General features: G+C 42.0%; 1 protein-coding gene across 1 annotated transcript in view; it reads right to left on the bottom strand.

The window, feature by feature from the left end:
- The window catches only part of LOC123763600 (putative neural-cadherin 2), a 50,226-nt gene that overhangs the window by 18,519 nt on the left and 11,489 nt on the right, over window positions 1-20,218 (bottom strand). Inside the window, exons 4-11 of the mRNA XM_069301458.1 lie at window positions 11,142-11,375; window positions 10,340-10,515; window positions 10,046-10,192; window positions 8,681-8,857; window positions 8,139-8,538; window positions 7,078-7,280; window positions 6,272-6,435; window positions 1-3 (exon numbers count right to left, since the gene is read on the bottom strand). The exon at window positions 1-3 is cut by the window's left edge and continues 166 nt beyond it. Coding sequence (XP_069157559.1) covers window positions 1-3; window positions 6,272-6,435; window positions 7,078-7,280; window positions 8,139-8,538; window positions 8,681-8,857; window positions 10,046-10,192; window positions 10,340-10,515; window positions 11,142-11,375 — 1,504 coding nt within the window. The remainder of the gene's footprint in view (window positions 4-6,271; window positions 6,436-7,077; window positions 7,281-8,138; window positions 8,539-8,680; window positions 8,858-10,045; window positions 10,193-10,339; window positions 10,516-11,141; window positions 11,376-20,218) is intronic.

Genomic DNA, 20,218 nt, shown 5'->3' with positions numbered 1-20,218 from the left:
TACCTGTAAATGTGATGCTGAGCCATGGTCTGCGGGGCTCCAGCGTGACGCCCACACAACACACAGGGTTGTGTGGGCGTGGTTTATACAGAGAGAGACGCCCACACAACACACAGGGTTGTGTGGGCGTGGTTTATACAGAGAGAGACGCCCACACAACACACAGGGTTGTGTGGGCGTGGTTTACCACTGGCTCGTTACATAATAGTTTTCTCACTGTAGTTTAATTTTGAATTATCTATTATATCCTGATGTCAGGCCCATGCAATCAAATGTTGTTCCTGATCGAAACTACATCCTAGCATACTGAATACTGAGGCAGCCCTCAAAGAGAACCGTCCCATACCATACAGCTCCTCCCCTCTGGCCTCTGGCGACACCAGAGATGGTGTCCCAGCTTAAGTACTGGTATGTGTTTCAGCCATGTCTTGTGGGACACTGCTGGGGTTCGAAATGAAGGGTGTATGTGCCCCCACTTCTCGTGCCCTCTGCCTGACTGATACCCTCGTACCCGGGGACTTGTCCATGCTCAACCCGTTCTCGCACTTTCTTATAGTCAATATTGACTTATTAAATACGTGCATATGTCACATACTAAACATACTAGTTTACCTTGAAAAGCTTCATAGAAAACACCGATCTTACCTTACCTTCTTAGTATGTTAAGATAAGCATCTCATTGCTTCGTAATAACAATTATTAATTAACCTATACCTATAATAGGTTAAGTAATACCTATAATAGGTTAAGTAATAATTGTAATTACGAAGCAATAAGATGCTTATCTTAATCATACTAAGAAGGTTAGGTAAGGTCGGTGTTTTCTATGAAGCTTTTCAAAGTAAACTAGTATGTTTAGTATGTCACATATGCACGTATTTAATAAGTCAATATTGACTTTACGAAAGTGCGAGAACGGGTTGCCATGCTTTACCATCACTCTCCCACATCTTGACGCGCTCTCGGCCCCGACTCTTGATTTCCTTTTTGTTCTTATCGTGTCGAATAATATATATATACGAAGATAAATCTTTTCAACTGCACAATTTATATTATATTTATATTCATGTTTTGGATTACGTCTCTCTGACTTGTTATCAAGGTCTATATCTCCGCTTTTCTTGTGTTTCACTTCCTACATCTCACAATTTCTTCCCAGTTCCTTAGCTGCCTGAAACATTCCGTCTCACTGTCATCTTTCACTTGCGTCTCCATTAATCCCAATTTTCTTTTCTATCTCCCTCACTTACTTTTCATGTGATTTTGCCGTCTCCTCGCTTACTCCCCCACCCTCCCGCTCCAAACAGCCTCCATACCCCTAAACCCCCAAACCCCCATCTTACCAGGGGACCCATACCTCCAGTACCGTCCCGCAATACCCCCTACCGCCCCACCACTTCTCTAGACAGCGTTCATGATTAATGCAGGAGACTGCTCGCCTCTGGATTAATTCCTCCTCCGCAGCAGACGATACTCTTGCTCCATTAATCAGGGGGCACTCAAGACACAACGACCTTCATTAATAACCCAGTTTTTCTCCAGCCTGTCTCCCTCTCTGTCCACAGTCACTGCCACGGTGTGTTGGTTATCATAGCCGTGGAGTATTGGCTATCACAGCCACGGTGTACTTGCTATCACTGCCACGGTGCGTTGACTATCACAGTAACGGTGTGTTGGCTATCACAGCCACGGTGTGTTGGCTATCACAGCCACGGTATGTTAGCTATAATAGTCGTGGTGTATTGGCTATCACAGCCGTGGTGTACTTGCTATCACAGCCACGGTGTGTTGGCTATCACAGCTATGGTGATAGCTATGACCATCACTGTCACTCCTCTGTCACAGGTATCCTGTCACTGCTACAGGTGACACGTCACGTCACACTATCGACACAACTGACAACACCACTCCCAGGCTGCCAACACTAGTCTCTGGCTGTAAACACCGCGTTTCCAGGGCTACCAACACCGCTCCGATTCTGCCAACACCATCGGTGCCTCTCACCAATGAGGAGCGTCTTTAACCCCCAACTGGAGATCACAAATTTACTCAACAAAAGTTCGAGGCTCGGTAATGGAGTCAAAATGCTGGCAGGAGGCCAAGTAGGAGGCTTGCAGCGGCTCTGGGTGGGTGGGAGGCAGGTGAGAGCTAAAGGCAGGCTGCTGGCGGTAGTGTGAGTGGGTGGGCTGCTGGTGGCAGCGTGAGTGGGTGGGCTGCTGGTGGCAGCGTGAGTGGGTGGGCTGCTGGTGGCAGCGTGAGTGGGCGGGCTGCTGGTGGCAGCGTGAGTGGGCAGGCTGCTGGTGGCAGCGTGAGTGAGCAGGCTGCTGGTGGCAGCGTGAGTGGGCGGGCTGCTGATGGCAGCGTGAATGGGCGGGCTGCTGGTGGCAATGTGAGTGGGCGGGCTGCTGGTGGCAGTTTTGGGTCAGTAGGAACGTTGCTGACGACGTCGCTTGCTAACGGCAGACTTCTGGCAACCTAACTACACTGTTGCCTACTAAAAGCAAAGGAACCTGAACTGACACAAACAGGAGAGCAGGCACGTCCAACACCTACGTCCTTCCTAGTAACCAAAATTAATAAATACAAACAGAGCCAGATTCTAACAATAAAAATAATCTTCAAATCATAAGAACGAAGGCGAGCATGAAAGGTCGTTTCCGCATCAAATGAAATTACGAACCAGTATCATTTTGAACCTCTCATTCCGGGCTCTCACTAGACAGTACACATCAGGCGGGACCAAAGAGCCAGAGCTCAACCCCCTGCAAGCACAACTAGGTGAGTACACCGGGCTATCACGGGTCAATATGTACCCGGCCATCTTACAAGATGCAACTGGGAAATAGGTGAACACAGAGACTGGAAATGTATCTTCTGCCAAACAATCACAAAAAAGAAACACTACTTCATTATCTACTGGAATTTGAAGCAACCAATGACCATAGTAAGAGGACTGACAGTCCCTGAGGAGAGTCAGAAGAGAACAGACAGACCACATAAGGACTGTCAGTTTTAATGCTGGCTCAGCACATAGTATATCCTTTCACGACCAAAGATCACATTCACTCCCCAAAATCTACCACTTACGGACTTACTCATGTCCCGTGCCACCTTTTGGGTGGATTAATCTTTATCAATTAATCCGTAGCGTCCTAGGCCCAGAAGCCCTTCAAGATGTTATACGATTAAGATCACATTTACTCCCAACATCTACCACCTATGGGCTATATACTCCTGCCTGTCCCACCTCTTGTGGTGGCTTAATCTTCATCAATCAATCAATCACCCGGCCATCACTGGACAATACACACCCGGCCATCACTAAACAATATACATCCGGCCACCAATAGGACACAACCAGTAGCGTATATTCCTAAGAAGGAATGTGCTCGGAGTCCTGGTCGACGACCGGGCCGCGGGGTCGCTTAGTCCCGAAATCATCTCAATATAACATCTCAAGGTAACAATATAAAAATTATTCAGAGCATTCTGCATGTATATATGGTCACAGATTCTCAAACAGCATTTGTCGCTTGAAAATCTGTCCCTCAAATTCGCAAAATTGCATTTGCAATAACCAGTTCTATCCTCTTACAGAATAAAATGTAAAATTGCGAGACGTTAGAAAAATCAACAAACTTGTCTTACTCCTTTTTTTTTTTTTTGCAAAACCGTGTAAATAAAGTTCAGACCAAACTTGTACGTTGTGGAAAGCATTCTGATGCTGGAATGTCCCCTTTAATAATATTTGCTATTATTACTGAGTATAGTTAATATCTGCTAGAAATTTGGACAACACAAGCCTGGCGCTCTCCCTGGTCCTCTCCTGGTAGTGGTAAGGACCGGCAACATTACCAGTTCATTAAAATCAATGATAAATTCACATCCGTAAATAATAATTATCTTACCTCTTTTCTGCCTCACAGTTTCATAGACTATTAGACTCATTATCATTGTACTTAAATGATAACATTAACATTTTGGAATAATTTAATAAATTAATAATGATACACATTTTTTGTTCTCGAATCCGTTAGATATTGTTATGGAAGAGATAATATTACCGTAAGTCTATTGTCATAGATATTGAGTCTATGTCAACACTCAACTTAAGAAATTTCGTTGACTTTCAGGTGGAATGAGACGCTGCACGCATTCATTTGGATTTATTACTCAAAAACTGAGAATGCAGTTGCAGTGTGCAAAAAATGTATTGTTGGGAATGTCTTCTGTTTTCAAATGATAAAAGTGTGTGAAATACGCACGGATATAAAGGTTTGTCAAATATACAGACTCACCGTTACGGGCTATTCATGCCCGTGCCACCACTTGGGTGGCTTAATCTTTAGGAATCAATCAGACTCAGTGCATGATCTTGAAAGCATGTTAGAATTTTGCAGCAAAGTTGCTGATCATTTTGCTCGTAAGGTAAGGTAAACGAAATGTTTATTTCCACGAAAGTGTGGATGACAATATATATATATATATATATATATATATATATATATATATATATATATATATATATGTATATATATATATATATATATATATATATATATATATATATATATATATATATATATATTATATATATATATATATATATATATATATATATATATATATATATATATGGTTTAGTGCATAGCACTAGGAAGGAATATGAGGATAAGAATTTGGGATAGAACGAAGGGAAGGAATGGTGCCCAACCACTTGGGCGGTCGGGGGATATGAACGCCGACCTGCAAAAAGTGAGACCGACGCTCTACCGTCCAGTCCAAGAATATTATGTGAATCAAATGGTAAGTAAAAATAATTGTTTATGTTACTGCTTACTATTGTATGTTAAACGAAATAAAAAGGTATCAATATTCATACTTCAGCTTCATCAGAAAATCTGGTGTCATTTACTTACGCGGCAGCATTTCTGTCACAACACACCTCTGGATACTACACACCAGGGTACCACTGGGCAATACACACCAAGCCACCAGTGGACATAATACACCAGGGTATCACTAGACATTACACACCAGGCTATCACTGCAGTTCATGAAGTTAACAGTGATAAAAGTTGGAGTTATATTCTCATTGTACAGACTTTCTTGGGTCTTTATATGCTTTTATGAGACTACAGCAGCTTGCAAATTATTAAGTTCTAAGCGATAGCTGAGCATTCTCAACTATTAAAAAAACTGATATTTATAGTGACTTGCATTTACAAGACATTCATGTCGTCTTAACGCGTGTGGTTGATGGACAGTTTTCAGTTTTACCAAGAATGTCAGCTGTTTTCATACAGGTCAGCTGTTTTCATACAGGTCAGCTGTTTTCATACAGGTCAGCTGTTTTCATACAGGTCAGCTGTTTTCATACAGGTCAGCTGTTTTCATTCAGGTCAGTTGTTTTCATACAGGTCAGCTGTTTTCATACAGGTCAGCTGTTTTCATACAGGTCAGCTGTTTTCATACACGTCAGCTGTTTTCATACAGGTCAGCTGTTTTCATACAGGTCAGCTGTTTTCATACAGGTCAGCTGTTTTCATACAGGTCAGCTGTTTTCATACACGTCAGCTGTTTTCATACAGGTCAGCTGTTTTCATACAGGTCAGCTGTTTTCATACACGTCAGCTGTTTTCATACAGGTCAGCTGTTTAGTATTTTAGTTCATTTATGCACATCTTGTATATTAATGGGGAATATTTTAACGGCTTGTGAGGAAGCCCTCTCATTGTAGTGAGGGGTTCATCATATTGTCAATGCAGTAACTCGTATATTTGAGCGTTAAGTACAAGCTAAATATAGAATTATCACTTATTCGAAAATATTCGATTGCCGAATAATAAATATCCCATCCCTCCGGCAATGCAGGTACATGTAGCATGTGTCTCTCTCTCCTGGTCACAGCTCGACACTGTTCACGCAAACTTTCTGCGTGAGTCTCTTCATAAAGCAGAAGCTATCTTGGGTAACTTCATTTTCCTGACTTCAGCTTCTAACTTGGCGGACACAGTCTGCCGCCAGAAAGTTATGATTTTTCCCAGACATATTTATCACAGTTTTTTTTTTATATATCGTTCGTAGCATCATCTGACCACGGAATATAAGGAATTATATTTCCCTGTGTACGGCGCAAAGTATTTTCTTAATATTTCATGAAATGTTTAGAACGTCTCGATACTGGTATCAAACGCGCGTGTCAAGTAAACAGTAATGGATTCTCACGTAAGTGGAGCTCGAGGAAAAGCAGACGGTGACGGAGACTTACCTGGCCTCCCTCACCTGGCTGGAGGCGAACAGGTCACCAGTGTTGGTGTTGAGGGAGAAGAGCGGGTGTGGGGACCCCAGCCAGCGGAACGTCTTGTCCCCAAGGTCCCAGTCGTCCGGGTCGTCCACGAACACCCGGCCCAGCGGTGCGTCCGACCCGCCGCCCTGCAGGAGACAAGAAAACCCATTATAAACCAAGGAGACAGCCATAATATGAGTAATTAAGGGAATGTGAAATTTGATGCATGTGAGAGAAGACATGAAAATGAATGGGGACAAAGGTAAAGTTATAGCACTTTAGAGACAATTATAAATTATCAAGAGAAAGTGCTTAGCCATTATGACTATATAGCACTTGGAAGGGATGAGGATAAGGATTTGGGATTGGACGGAGGAAAGGAATGGTGCCTGTAAGTGGCCGATGAACATAAATACCTTGGGTCTGGGTTTGTTAAGTGAGAAATTTGTACAAAGTTGAGAACAGGATCAATCGGGAAAGGAAAGTAGCTGGTGCAATGATTGCTTTGGTTAAGGAAAGTAAAATAATAGATGCGGCCAGACGCTTGCATGAAGAAGCAGTAGCGCCGTCGCCTATGTATGCTTACGAGATGTTGGGGTTAAACCAGTATATGTTAGGAAAGAACATAGAGGAAGGTATAAAAATAAATAAAAAATAGCACGATTGAGTAGAGGCGGAGTGTAACTGAAGAGCAAGAAGAGGCAGGAACACTGAGTCATTGTTTGACTGACTCAGCATCTGCAAGTTAATAATCTTTTTCTTGGGCAACGTTTTAACAGAATTCCCACCTGGGTCTTCCAGAGGTAGACGGTCTTGGCTCCAGGCTTCATGGGGTTGTCGTTGATGTCGTCGACGATGACTGTGACTGTGTGGGTGGCGGACACCCCGCCCGCGTCAGCCACCACCACCCCCACCAGCAGCTGACGGTGCTCCTCTCTGTCCACGGGGCCCACTGTCCATACCTCGGCCCCGCCTCGACCACTGTCCAGGTCTGTCAAGGTGAGATTGCTGGAGAAGCAAAGTGACTAGCAACGTTCCCAAGACACCAAGGGGGGGGGGGGAAAAAAACAGGTAACGCATATTCGATAAAGAAAGCATAAATAATAATTTTAAATTCTTATAAGTTTTCTTTCCTACTTTTCAACAAAAAATGGCTTCTAATCCAAAGTATTTTTGATAATGAAAGTTTTTAACTTGGAAGTTGGAATACTACTGGCTTCCTTTAGTGGTGGCCAGGGAAGGTATAAAGGGCAACTCGAGAGGTAGTTTAGGCACTTCTTGGCTCCTTCCCATTATTGGCACTGTGATCTAGTGGCAAGGCTTCCGCCCTCCCACCATACAGATCAAGAGTTCTCTTTCCCAAAGGTTCAGGTGAAAAAAAAGGTTTATTCTTACTATAGGGATTCACTAATTTGTATGAGGTGCATATTGTGCTGGAACAATTCCTTCAGTTAAGTTAGAAATACTATAGAGACCGTTGCGAAATGCTGATTTACACATAGAAGGAATGAAATGCGAGGGTGTAGAGGGAGGGTAGTTGAGGTCTGTAGAGGTAGGATAGACAAGTACTGTAGAGGCAGGGTAGACGAGGGAGGATAGAAGAGGGCTGTAGACACTCCCAGTGATAGGAATTACTTCTTGTAATGCGTAAAATCCAAGGGAATATCTTGGGTTGTTCCATTAAATACAAACAAATATCATATAACCGTATTGACGAAGCGACAGACCTGCTTTCCACCACTGGACAGTTGTCCCGAGCACCTTGACGAACACAAACCACCAATTAACGTCATATTATCGTTCGTATAAACAATCCGGATAACACTGGAAGAAAATTTTAAGTACTCACGAGGGTCGAACTTGAGCGAGATGTGGGCGAGGACATGGGCGGGGTTTGTGGGCGCCAAGGAGAAGTTGAAGGGCGGGCCGTGCCCCAACGCCCACACGTCGTGGTCGGTGGCAGTGAGGGCGCCCAGGAGCGTGGGCGCGGCGCCCTCGGTCACATGGAAGAGTGTGGGCGGGAGGAGGACGGGCGGACTGTCGTTGACGTCGGTGACTGTGATGGTGAGGGTGGCAGTGGCGGTGAGGGGCGGCCGCCCGTGGTCCACGCCCACGATCTTGGCTACGCCTATAGCTCCGTCCGGAGCCTCGCGGTCCAGGGCGCGACGCAAGCTCACTCCTCCCTCAGAGTCCACACTGAGGGCGCCCCACGCCCCCTCCACACGGTACTCCACACCCTCCTCTCCACCCTGGGGAAAAAAAAACCGCCAACCAATATGGCTGCTCGTGTGATACGCAGGGACATTCTGCCATAAATTTTGTCACAAAAGCGTTCTCATCATGTTAGAGTGGTGGGCGTACTTACCATGTCAGGCGGGTGGGCGTACTCACCATGTCTGGGTCGTGGGCGGGGAGGGCGGCCAGGAGAGTGCCGGGGGCGGCATCCTCCTTGACAGTAACGTGGGCGTGCAGACGGTGGAAGTGAGGCGGGTTGTCGTTGAGGTCCCTCAGGCGGACGGTGACCCAGGCGGCGTCCATGTGACGGGGGTCCCTCCACCCCCCGCGACCCTGGCGGGAGACAGACACTTAGCACTGCCCCTGTTACAGTGTAACCCTGCCCCTGTTGTTACAGTGTAACCCTGCCCCTGTTGTTACAGTGTAACCCTGTCCCTGTTGTTACAGTGTAACCCTGCCCCTGTTGTTACAGTGTAACCCTGTCCCTGTTGTTACAGTGTAACCCTGCCCCTGTTGTTACAGTGTAACCCTGCCCCTGTTGTTACAGTGTAACCCTGCCCCTGTTGTTACAGTGTAACCCTGCCCCTGTTGTTACAGTGTAACCCTGCCCCTGTTGTTACAGTGTAACCCTGCCCCTGTTGTTACAGTGTAGGCCTGCCCCTGTTGTTACAGTATAACCCTGCCCCTGTTGTTACAGTGTAACCCTGCCCCTGTTGTTACAGTATAACCCTGCCCCTGTTGTTACAGTGTAACCCTGCCTCTGTTGTTACAGTAGTAACCCTGCCCCTGTTGTTACAGTATAACCCTGCCCCTGTTGTTACAGTATAACCCTGCCCCTGTTGTTACAGTGTAACCCTGCCCCTGTTGTTACAGTATAACCCTGCCCCTGTTGTTACAGTATAACCCTGCCTCTGTTGTTACAGTATAAAATCCTTTTAACCTTACATGTGGCTGTGAGAGGCAACGGGGCTTCTTCTGAAATCTTCAGCATCAGTTCTGTATTATGCGCTGTATCGGAGATTATGTCGTCGAAGAAGATGAATATGTCATCGAGGATGATGAATATGTCGTTGACGAAGATGATTATGTCGTTGAGGAAGATGATTATATCTCACAATAATATGTGACGAGCTCCTACGAGCGTGTCAGCATGACTAACTTTGCTCAGGACTAAAGTATAATTACTAGTTGGTCAGTAAAGTTGTCATGGTCACAGCTGTCACTCACCTGTACCGTGCACCTGTCACCATGGTCACAGCTGTCACTCACCTGTACCTGACACCTGTTATCATGGTCACAGCTGTCACTCACCTGTACCGTGCACCTGTCATCATGGTCACAGCTGTCACTCACCTGTACCAGACACCTGTCATCATGGTCACAGCTGTCACTCACCTGTACCAGACACCTGTCATCATGGTCACAGCTGTCACTCGCCTGTACCGTGCACCTATCATCATGGTCACAGCTGTCACTCACCTGTACCTGACACCTGTCATCATGGTCACAGCTGTCACTCACCTTGTCAGTCACCTGGACCATGAACCGGAAACCCCGGCGGTGAGTCTCGTCCTCGTAGTCGAGCGTCTGTCTGGCGAAGAGCTGCCCTTCGGCGCCCACCGTCCTGACGCCGAAGTGTTCCCATCCCCAACCACTCGCCTCCACCACCTGCCGCAGGGATGACCACACCTGTTAACTCCTTCAGGAGATACTGGACATCACCCGAGGGCAAGAGTGTATATATATATACAAGTGCGTCATCCAGCACAAGTGCCTCATCCAGCACAAGTGCCTCACCCAAGAGAAGTGCCTCACCCTGTAGAAGAAGTAGTTGGATGTGTCACTGTCGAGGACGGAGAGGTGGAGGAGGGTGGAGTTGTCTGGGGGACCTTGGCCCCGGGTCTCGTCGGTCTCCAGGTCCCAGAGTGAGTGTTCCAGTCTGGGACAGTTGTCGTTGACGTCCACCAGCCGCACCACCACCACGCCCGTCCCTGTAGCGAGGAGGAGGAGGAGGACGACCTCTCTCAGCCTTCTGCTCTGGCCACACTTACACTCCTACACACACACACACACACACACACACACACACACACACACACACACACACACACACACACACACACACACACACACACACACACACACACACACACACACACACACACATACACACACACACACACACACACACACACACACACACACACACACACACACACACACACACACACACACACTCTTACACATACACCTCTCCCCCCCGCTCTCACAACTGCACTCACTCACATCCTCTTACACATACAAATACACCTCCTCTCACAAGGAAAGGATTTTTAGTATAGAGGGGGAACACATCGATACTATATAAGTGAAGCTCAAAACAGCGTAAGAGACATTAGTGTCTGGTCAGTGTACGGGCTGTGAACGACTGGAATGAGCTAGAGAAGAATGGTGGGGTTGGCTAACTCAATTCACGGTTTCTGCTATAAAGAGGAAAGAGTACAAGATAGTCAAGTGCTGTTGTACCATCAGTAATCGCCCATGAAACCGTCAACACTCACCCTTCACGCCGCTACCGTCAACACTCACCCTTGAGACCCCTACCGTCAACACTCACCCTTGAGGCCGCCACCGTCTACCGCCACCACCTGGATCTCGTACTCTGGAGTGGTTTCCCTGTCCAGGCAGCAGATGGCGGTGCGGATGAGGCCTGTGGCTGGATGCACGGAGAAGATGGGCTCTCCCGTGGGCTCATAGACGACGTTCTTGGCTATGGAGTAGGTGATCCTGGCGTTGGTGCCCTCAGAGATGTCGTCAGCGTCCCAGGCAGCGATGACGGCCACTGACAGGTCTGGAGGGTAGAAGGAAATCATTTCAGTAACCTCCCTGGGGCAGACGGTGACACAAAGAATGGTAAGGGACAAACTTGAAGGTTTTATTGTACTGAAAACTGTTGATAGGTAGAGTAAGCAATGTAACAAAACTTGTTTATAAATCATTTGATAATTTTTATTAACAGTTTCCCATTGTTGGGACCCGGAAGCCGGATAGACTTAGAGAAGCTCTCTAGCTCCAACGACAGACTTTTCTCAGGATGCAAACCCATAACAGTTAACAGTAAGTTGGCACTTGAAAGTTAATTATGTAAGTACCCGGAGGCTTCTGACGAAAGGAAAGGTGCTCAAACAACTTGCTCTGCTCGGACATCGAACTCAGAATCGGTCAACAGCTGACTTCGCTAACACTTGTACTACAGACCACAGAGTTACCATGGATTTACATATCAAAAGACGTCCAGAAATACCACATATTTTTTTAAGTCGGTTCTTTGTAATATGTTATATCCGAGTACATTTTTCAGCATTTCCTAAATTTTGTTTGCATTAAAGACTTTGATTAACTAAATGTTCTTGTCAGTGTTTAAAGTATCACTTTTGTACTCCACAGAATATCTCACATTTTCGTTTTTAATTAAAACATAATTTCCTATATAAACTATACTATCGTTGTTTAGTCTAGCTGGACAATCTATTTAAATATTAGTTTACATATAAACCGAAATGTATGCGTGCGAGTAGACTGCGTTGCCAGTGGAGTGCTTCAAGGCTCTATCCTGGGAACCCTTTTGTTTACCAAGTGTATCAACAATGTAACCACAGGACTGAACAATAACAACATTAGTAAATTGGCTAATAACATTAGAACGAGAGCTGACATAAACTGAGCCTGAAAATTAATATACTGTATATCATAGTATGACTTTAAAAAATGGACAAAATTTTGATAAGATACATTTTAATACTGACAAATATTGGGTTTTCATAATAAGAAATGATAAATTAGTTGCCAGACATCGACAGAAGAGCTTGAATGAAAAATGGACTTCTGGAAATTATGATTTGTATGGATCCTCAACCACGAAATCAATGTAGAAATGTTAGAAACAAGGCAAATAGGATTCTTAAATACGTGTCTCGAAGGGCTTTGTAATAACACTTTTCTTTTCAAACTTCTTTTACTCTTGTTGATCCTCACTTACATTATGCAGTCAGATGTTTGAAACCGTAGTCTAGAATGAAAATAAATTTCCTTCGAAAGTGTTAATAAAAGATTGATAAAGTTAATTTTAGGAATTAGGAACGTTTATTTTTTTTTTAAGAGAGATCTAGGAAGCTCAGGTTTCATTCTCCAGAAACGTAAAAAATATGATGAGGACATGAATGAATTATGCAAATGAATGAGAGTTTATTACAAAGGGGATATCAATAAGGTGTTAAATATGTCAAAAGAACACGAAACAGTGGCTCAAAATTAGATACGATTACATTTTGAAATTACCTCGGTAAAAACTGGCTTGGATATAAGGCAGTAGATTTATGCAACAGATTACCGCGTAACAATTGCTTCCAACGTAGGTTAAATGTATAATTGAGTGTGATTAACTATAAATAGGAGCTGCATTGCATGGGGCCTATAAGTCTTCTGCAGTTTCAGGTATTGCAATATTCTCACTGTACTCTGAGGAAATATTCTGCAACGGTTAAGGATATAGTGTACTGTCTGGACATATACTCTACTGTGTGTGAGTACGTGTGGAGATATAACGTTTGTGAATATGCTGTGTCGTGTGACGAAGTATTATACTATATGGAAATATACCATACAGTGTAGATAACATACTAAGGCGTTTTGCGGCATATTGTACTGGCTTGGTATATGCTGTATAGTGTGCAGACACGCATAATTTATTTGGTAAATAATGTTTTATTGCCAGATGTTATACGTGCATATGTTAGGTAATAATCAAATAAAAACATTCCGAAGAAATAGAAGCATAAATAATATATTTAATTACATGGATGAAGCAGTGAGCTACTCAGACGATAAGGCGTTGCAGCCTCCAATCATTTTGTGTATATAGTGTCCCCTCAACTCACATTCACATCAGGATTGTTTAAAGGTTAAACAAACGCCGAGAAGCCCATTATGCAAATGACGGGAAGCATACGCAGTTAAGAGACTAATCCAAGAACAAAACCTAGACTGAGCTCCTTAACGGTAATTAATGAAATCCGGGGACAAGATGATTGTTCTCATTCTCAAATTAAGATTATATTTTGTGTAGTTGGTAACGTTATATAGCATATTGTTCGAGCATATTGTTCGTATATGCTCTTCTGTCCGGTGCCCCCCCAAAATCACATGAGACAAGCCCATGACATCATACTAACAAGAGAAATGTTGAATAAAATCTATAATAGATAACACCCAAGATGTAAGAAGATTACAAATTCTTGAAGCAATCCACATAAAACTAGAGCAACCCACCATAAATACCCAAATTACGGAACTATTCACTCTACCCACCATGAGAGTATAAGAACAAGACTGGAACATGAAGATGCCAACATAGAAGACACTGCTCAACACGCCACGTCCACTACACCTGATTAATCTTTGTATGTGCTTCGAATCTTTTTTTCGCCTTATTCTTCATACTTTTACGCCTTACTCTTCACCTATTTGTATTTCTCTGCACCTGACCTTCTGAATGGTATAAATCCAATATTTATACCAATATTTAGTACTGTCCTATCACTTGAGAATGAACAATGTAGGTTCGAAACGTTGTGTAAATTTATAACAAGTGTAATACATTCTACAGTTATTTATTTTTCTTCACCTCGATGATGGCTTTTTTATAAATCCTCTTCCAATTAAACTAAAATGCAAGAACACTAGTCAAGATAGAAGCCCTAAACAAGAAAATAATCAATACAGAATATGCAGTCATATTCAATGAAACCATTATATATATAATGGTTATATATATAATTATATATATAACCACTAACCGGCCACGCGTTGCTGTGGCTCAGCAACGCATATATATATATATATATATATATATATATATATATATATATATATATATATATATATATATATATATATATATATATATATATATATATATATATATATATATATATATATTCGAGAATTCGACCCCAGACAGCCAGGAGCACTATACACATGGCGTGCCCGGTTCCTTAACCACTCGACCAACCGTGACTGTACAAACATTATTGGGAGCCAAAGCTATATCCCCAACGACCCGACAGCACTTGGTGGTAAGCTTGGACATAGATATTTCTTCGAATAACCTTACTTTGTGGGGCCACGTGAGCAACACAAATGCGAACAAACTTGAACAAGCTGGTTAAGGAACCAAATACGTCATGTGTATAGTGCTCCTGGCTGTCTGGGTTCGGATCCTTCTGGGGTTTGAAGTTTTCAGTTATATATATATATATATATATATATATATATATATATATATATATATATATATATATATATATATATATATATATATATATATATATATATATATATATATATATATATATATATATATATATATATATATATATATGCAATTGACGATCACAAAACACAGATCATTTTATGCGGAAAATCCACAGAGAAATATGAAATGAGGTGAACGTTTCGGCTTTGTTAAAGCCTTTGTCAACACCAGACTGACTAAGGAGAAGGGAAGGGGGAGGATATATAGGCCGACACCTGACCCAACCCATCCCTAGGGAAGGAATTAACCAAAAACAGGTATAGCTTAGCTTAGAATGGTATCTTAAATAAAATTCACTTGTGAGACTGAGGAGAATGGTACTCTTCCGTTTTTGGACATTATGATTCATAGAGTCACTAGAAAGTTCAAATTTAATGTGTATAGGAAACCTACCAACGTGGGGTCGTATGTTCATTTTTATTCGAATCATCATAGTAAAGTTAAACAGGCAGTATTTTCAGGAATGTTTCTAAGAGCTTTGAGGGTTTGCAGCCCTGAGTTTTTTGATGAAGAGATTGCTAAAATATATGAAATTGGGAAGAGTTTACAATATCCTAAGAGGTTTTTGGATTTCTCGTTTGTACAAGCCAAGCGTACGTTTTATAATCACGTCCCTAAGGCGAAACCAAAAATGATTAACTCATTGGTGGTTCCTTATGCGAGTGGACTTGAAAAATTGTCTCTGATTTTTAAGAAACTGAATATAAATTTGGTGTTCACTAATAGTACGATCAAATCCAATTTAATAAAAAACTCCCCTGATACAGCAGGTTGTGTGTATTCGATTCCCTGCAATGATTGTGATTCTGTGTACCTTGGACAAACAGGAAAGTCCTTACAATTGCGGTTGTCACAACATGCTTATAGTATTAGAACTGCCCAAACGTCTAATGCATTGTATCTACATACGAGTTTATGCGATCACAATATTAACTGGAATGGGGCAAAAAGCATTACCAATTGTGGGGATTTCGTGGAACGGAATTTGATTGAGTCTGCGCTAATCAGTCAGTGTCCAAATCTTCTTAATGTTAGTACTGGTATGTATAAACTTGATCCATTTTTAAGTTATAATATTGCACAACAGTTTAAGAAACAACTCTGATAGAGAGGCTTACAATGTCTCATTATAATTGTATATTCATATATTGTGTGTTCATGAGGCTTTTCTTTAATCTTTCATCCTTATTCTCTGACCGCTTAATCCTCTTTGACCATTCTAAGCTAAGCTATACCTGTTTTTGGTTAATTCCTTCCCTAGGGATGGGTTGGGTCAGGTGTCGGCCTATATATCCTCCCCCTTCCCTTCTCCTTAGTCAGTCTGGTGTTGACAAAGGCTTTAACAAAGCCGAAACGTTCACCTCATTTCATATTTCTCTGTGGATTTTCCGCATATATATATATATATATATATATATATATATATATATATATATATATATATATATATATATATATATATATATATATATATATATATATATATATATATATATATATATATATATATGTCTAATTTGGGGGTGCTCTCGTCTCTGTATACTCTGTCCAGTATCATTCCTATGGTTGTGTCGACTGGGACGTTGGTAAAAAGGGATTCAACGTCCAGGGAAGCGATGATTCCATCGGGCTGGGTAGATTTGATCAATTCTAGGAAATCTGCTGATGATTGTAGACTAAACTTACTTGGAGTGTATGGAGTTAGGAGTTCATTGAGTTTCTTTGCCAGGTGATAAGTTGGGGTTGGTATTTGGCTGATTATAGGGCGTAGTGGGTTACCTGGTTTATGCGTCTTAACATTGCCGTAGGCATATCCTAAGCCATAGTCGCCTTGAAGTTTATTGAAATGCACACTACCTTTCTTTGCGTTGATTGCTGTAATTGTTTTGTTTACTTTCCGCTTAAGGTCTTCTACGGGGTTCCTCGTGATTCGTTGAAATTTGGAGTCGTCACTTAGGATGTCGCTAATTTTGTTCATGTATTCATGGGTAGGAATCAATACATATGCTGCTGTTTTGTCGGCTTTTCTTATTGTTACGTCTTTCAGATTTTTTAGTTGTTTCGCTGCTTCTTTGAGTCGTGGGGTTAAGATTGTAGATGAATATGTTCCTCGTTTTTTCCCTGCTTCTGCAAGTAGTTCAGCTTGAAGTGTGTCAGTGGTGATGACTTTTTTGTTGTCTTCTAGCTTATGGATATCGTCCAGAAGCATTTCGATTTCCAGGCGTTTTTGATGCATCTTTGGTTTAGATAAGAATTGACAATTTAGACCAAGATTTAAGAGGTCTCGTTGGTCCTGGGTAAGATCATAAGAAGTCAGGTTAAAGTAGCCATCTTTAGGACGAGGGATTTTTAGCTGTCCACCGTTTAGGGATGTTAACTTACGGAGTGTCTTTGTTTCTACAAGAGTTTTATGTTGTTGTTTCAGGTTAAATAGTTCACTGTTGATGGTTTGCTTGAGTTGGATAGGGATGTCGTACTGGGTCCATTTGTTTAACAGATGCTCCGCCTGCTCTATAAAGGTTTGGAGGGCTTCCTTCTTCTTGTTTAGTTGATGCCGAATGAGCTCTTGCCTATACCTATAGGTAAACTCTGTATTGCGGACTGCTGGGTCATGTGGGTTTATATTGGTGTATACTGGCAGCAGGTTTTCTTTCAAACATGTTTCATTGAATATGACCGCATAGTCTGTATTTATTATTTTCTGGTTTAGGGCTTCTATCCCTAGAGTGTAATACACTCTATAGTAAATCACTTCTTTTCTTCACCTTAAAAGTACGAAAATGAGTTTTGGAGAACTCCTATTTCAATTAAGCCCTGATGCTAAGAAAATAGTTAGAGGGATAGAAGCCCTAAACCAGAAAATAATAAATACAGACTATGCGGTCATATTCAATGAAACATGTTTGAAAGAAAACCTGCTGCCAGTATACACCAATATAAACCCACATGACCCAGCAGTCCGCAATACAGAGTTTACCTATAGGTATAGGCAAGAGCTCATTCGGCATCAACTAAACAAGAAGAAGGAAGCCCTCCAAACCTTTATAGAGCAGGCGGAGCATCTGTTAAACAAATGGACCCAGTACGACATCCCTATCCAACTCAAGCAAACCATCAACAGTGAACTATTTAACCTGAAACAACAACATAAAACTCTTGTAGAAACAAAGACACTCCGTAAGTTAACATCCCTAAACGGTGGACTGCTAAAAATCCCTCGTCCTAAAGATGGCTACTTTAACCTGACTTCTTATGATCTTACCCAGGACCAACGAGACCTCTTAAATCTTGGTCTAAATTGTCAATTCTTATCTAAACCAAAGATGCATCAAAAACGCCTGGAAATCGAAATGCTTCTGGACGATATCCATAAGCTAGAAGACAACAAAAAAGTCATCACCACTGACACACTTCAAGCTGAACTACTTGCAGAAGCAGGGAAAAAACGAGGAACATATTCATCTACAATCTTAACCCCACGACTCAACGAAGCAGCGAAACAACTAAAAAATCTGAAAGACGTAACAATAAGAAAAGCCGACAAAACAGCAGCATATGTATTGATTCCTACCCATGAATACATGAACAAAATTAGCGACATCCTAAGTGACGACTCCAAATTTCAACGAATCACGAGGAACCCCGTAGAAGACCTTAAGCGGAAAGTAAACAAAACAATTACAGCAATCAACGCAAAGAAAGGTAGTGTGCATTTCAATAAACTTCAAGGCGACTATGGCTTAGGATATGCCTACGGCAATGTTAAGACGCATAAACCAGGTAACCCACTACGCCCTATAATCAGCCAAATACCAACCCCAACTTATCACCTGGCAAAGAAACTCAATGAACTCCTAACTCCATACACTCCAAGTAAGTTTAGTCTACAATCATCAGCAGATTTCCTAGAATTGATCAAATCTACCCAGCCCGATGGAATCATCGCTTCCCTGGACGTTGAATCCCTTTTTACCAACGTCCCAGTCGACACAACCATAGGAATGATACTGGACAGAGTATACAGAGACGAGAGCACCCCCAAATTAGACATATATATATATATATATATATATATATATATATATATATATATATATATATATATATATATATATATATATATATATATATATATATATATATATATATATATATATATATATTTATAAAACTCTGGTCATTTATTTGTCTCGCCCGGGTATCGAACCCCGGTCTTCAGACTACGTATTTCGAACGGTGTCCGCTCGGCCACGAGGCCCCTGTAGGAAAGTGCGTGCGTGTGTGACCACGCTGTTCACCTCACTGTATAACGTATACACATTTCATTTCCAACATTACCTCTCTCTCAGTATCTATCTTAGCAGCCAACATTAACATCGGGGAACACACCGCGCTTCCTTTGAGTAAATCATCGAACATTCTATATATATATCCAAACAAAAAACGTAAGCAAAATATGTATTCTGTCCTCACGTAAAACAAATTCGCCATTTTCACACGTTCCATCAGTCCTGTTAAAAGGCTATATTCATATATTTTTTTACCCTCTGTTGCTGCTTCTTGGTGCTCGTCTTATCACTTCTTTCACGCACGGTTTCTCACTCACTTTTTTCATCGTTCGATTTGCTATGAAGAAAAGAAGTTATTATACATTACAAAGACTTTTTTTTTGTCCCTCGCTCGTAACGCTATCAAGTGGATCACTGTGTAATCTCGCCTCTATATGTCGTCTACTCCACTTATGTGATTCTCTGTCCAGTGTTACAGCGAATACAAGCAGCAGAATCAACAAGCGTCCGCATCATCAGATTATTCAGATGCTGCAAAGTTGTAAATATATTTGCACAAATAGGATGTAATGATATTGTTTCACGTTCCACTGTATTCGCCTCGGTTAGGGTAAGGATACCTGTCTTCAGCACCTCTCTCGAGCATTTACCGCATCCCTATTTACATAAAATTGTAGATTCTTATGTATTCCCAGACTCTTACCTACTGTGTGTGTGTGTGTGTGTGTGTGTGTGTGTGTGTGTGTGTGTGTGTGTGTGTGTGTGTGTGTGTGTGTGTGTGTGTGTCTGCCCTTCATCTGAGGAGCTGGAGGAACTCGACAACTTGTGATAATCATCTTTGTACGCAATATGTAACTCTTTTTTGTAACAAAATTTAAATAAAACAAACATATATGTGTATATACAAAAGAATGGGGGGTGGTAGGAGAAGAAAATATTAGTGTTCAGTGAGAATGCACAAGGTCTTCTCTGAATACTCTTTATTTTCTTCTCCGAGGCTATGGGTCCCCACATTTCCACTAGAGGTGGTAC

This window comes from Procambarus clarkii, chromosome 5, assembly GCF_040958095.1.
Source record: "Procambarus clarkii isolate CNS0578487 chromosome 5, FALCON_Pclarkii_2.0, whole genome shotgun sequence".
NCBI lineage: Eukaryota > Metazoa > Arthropoda > Malacostraca > Decapoda > Cambaridae > Procambarus > Procambarus clarkii.
This window is presented reverse-complemented; position numbering and strand designations above follow the sequence as displayed.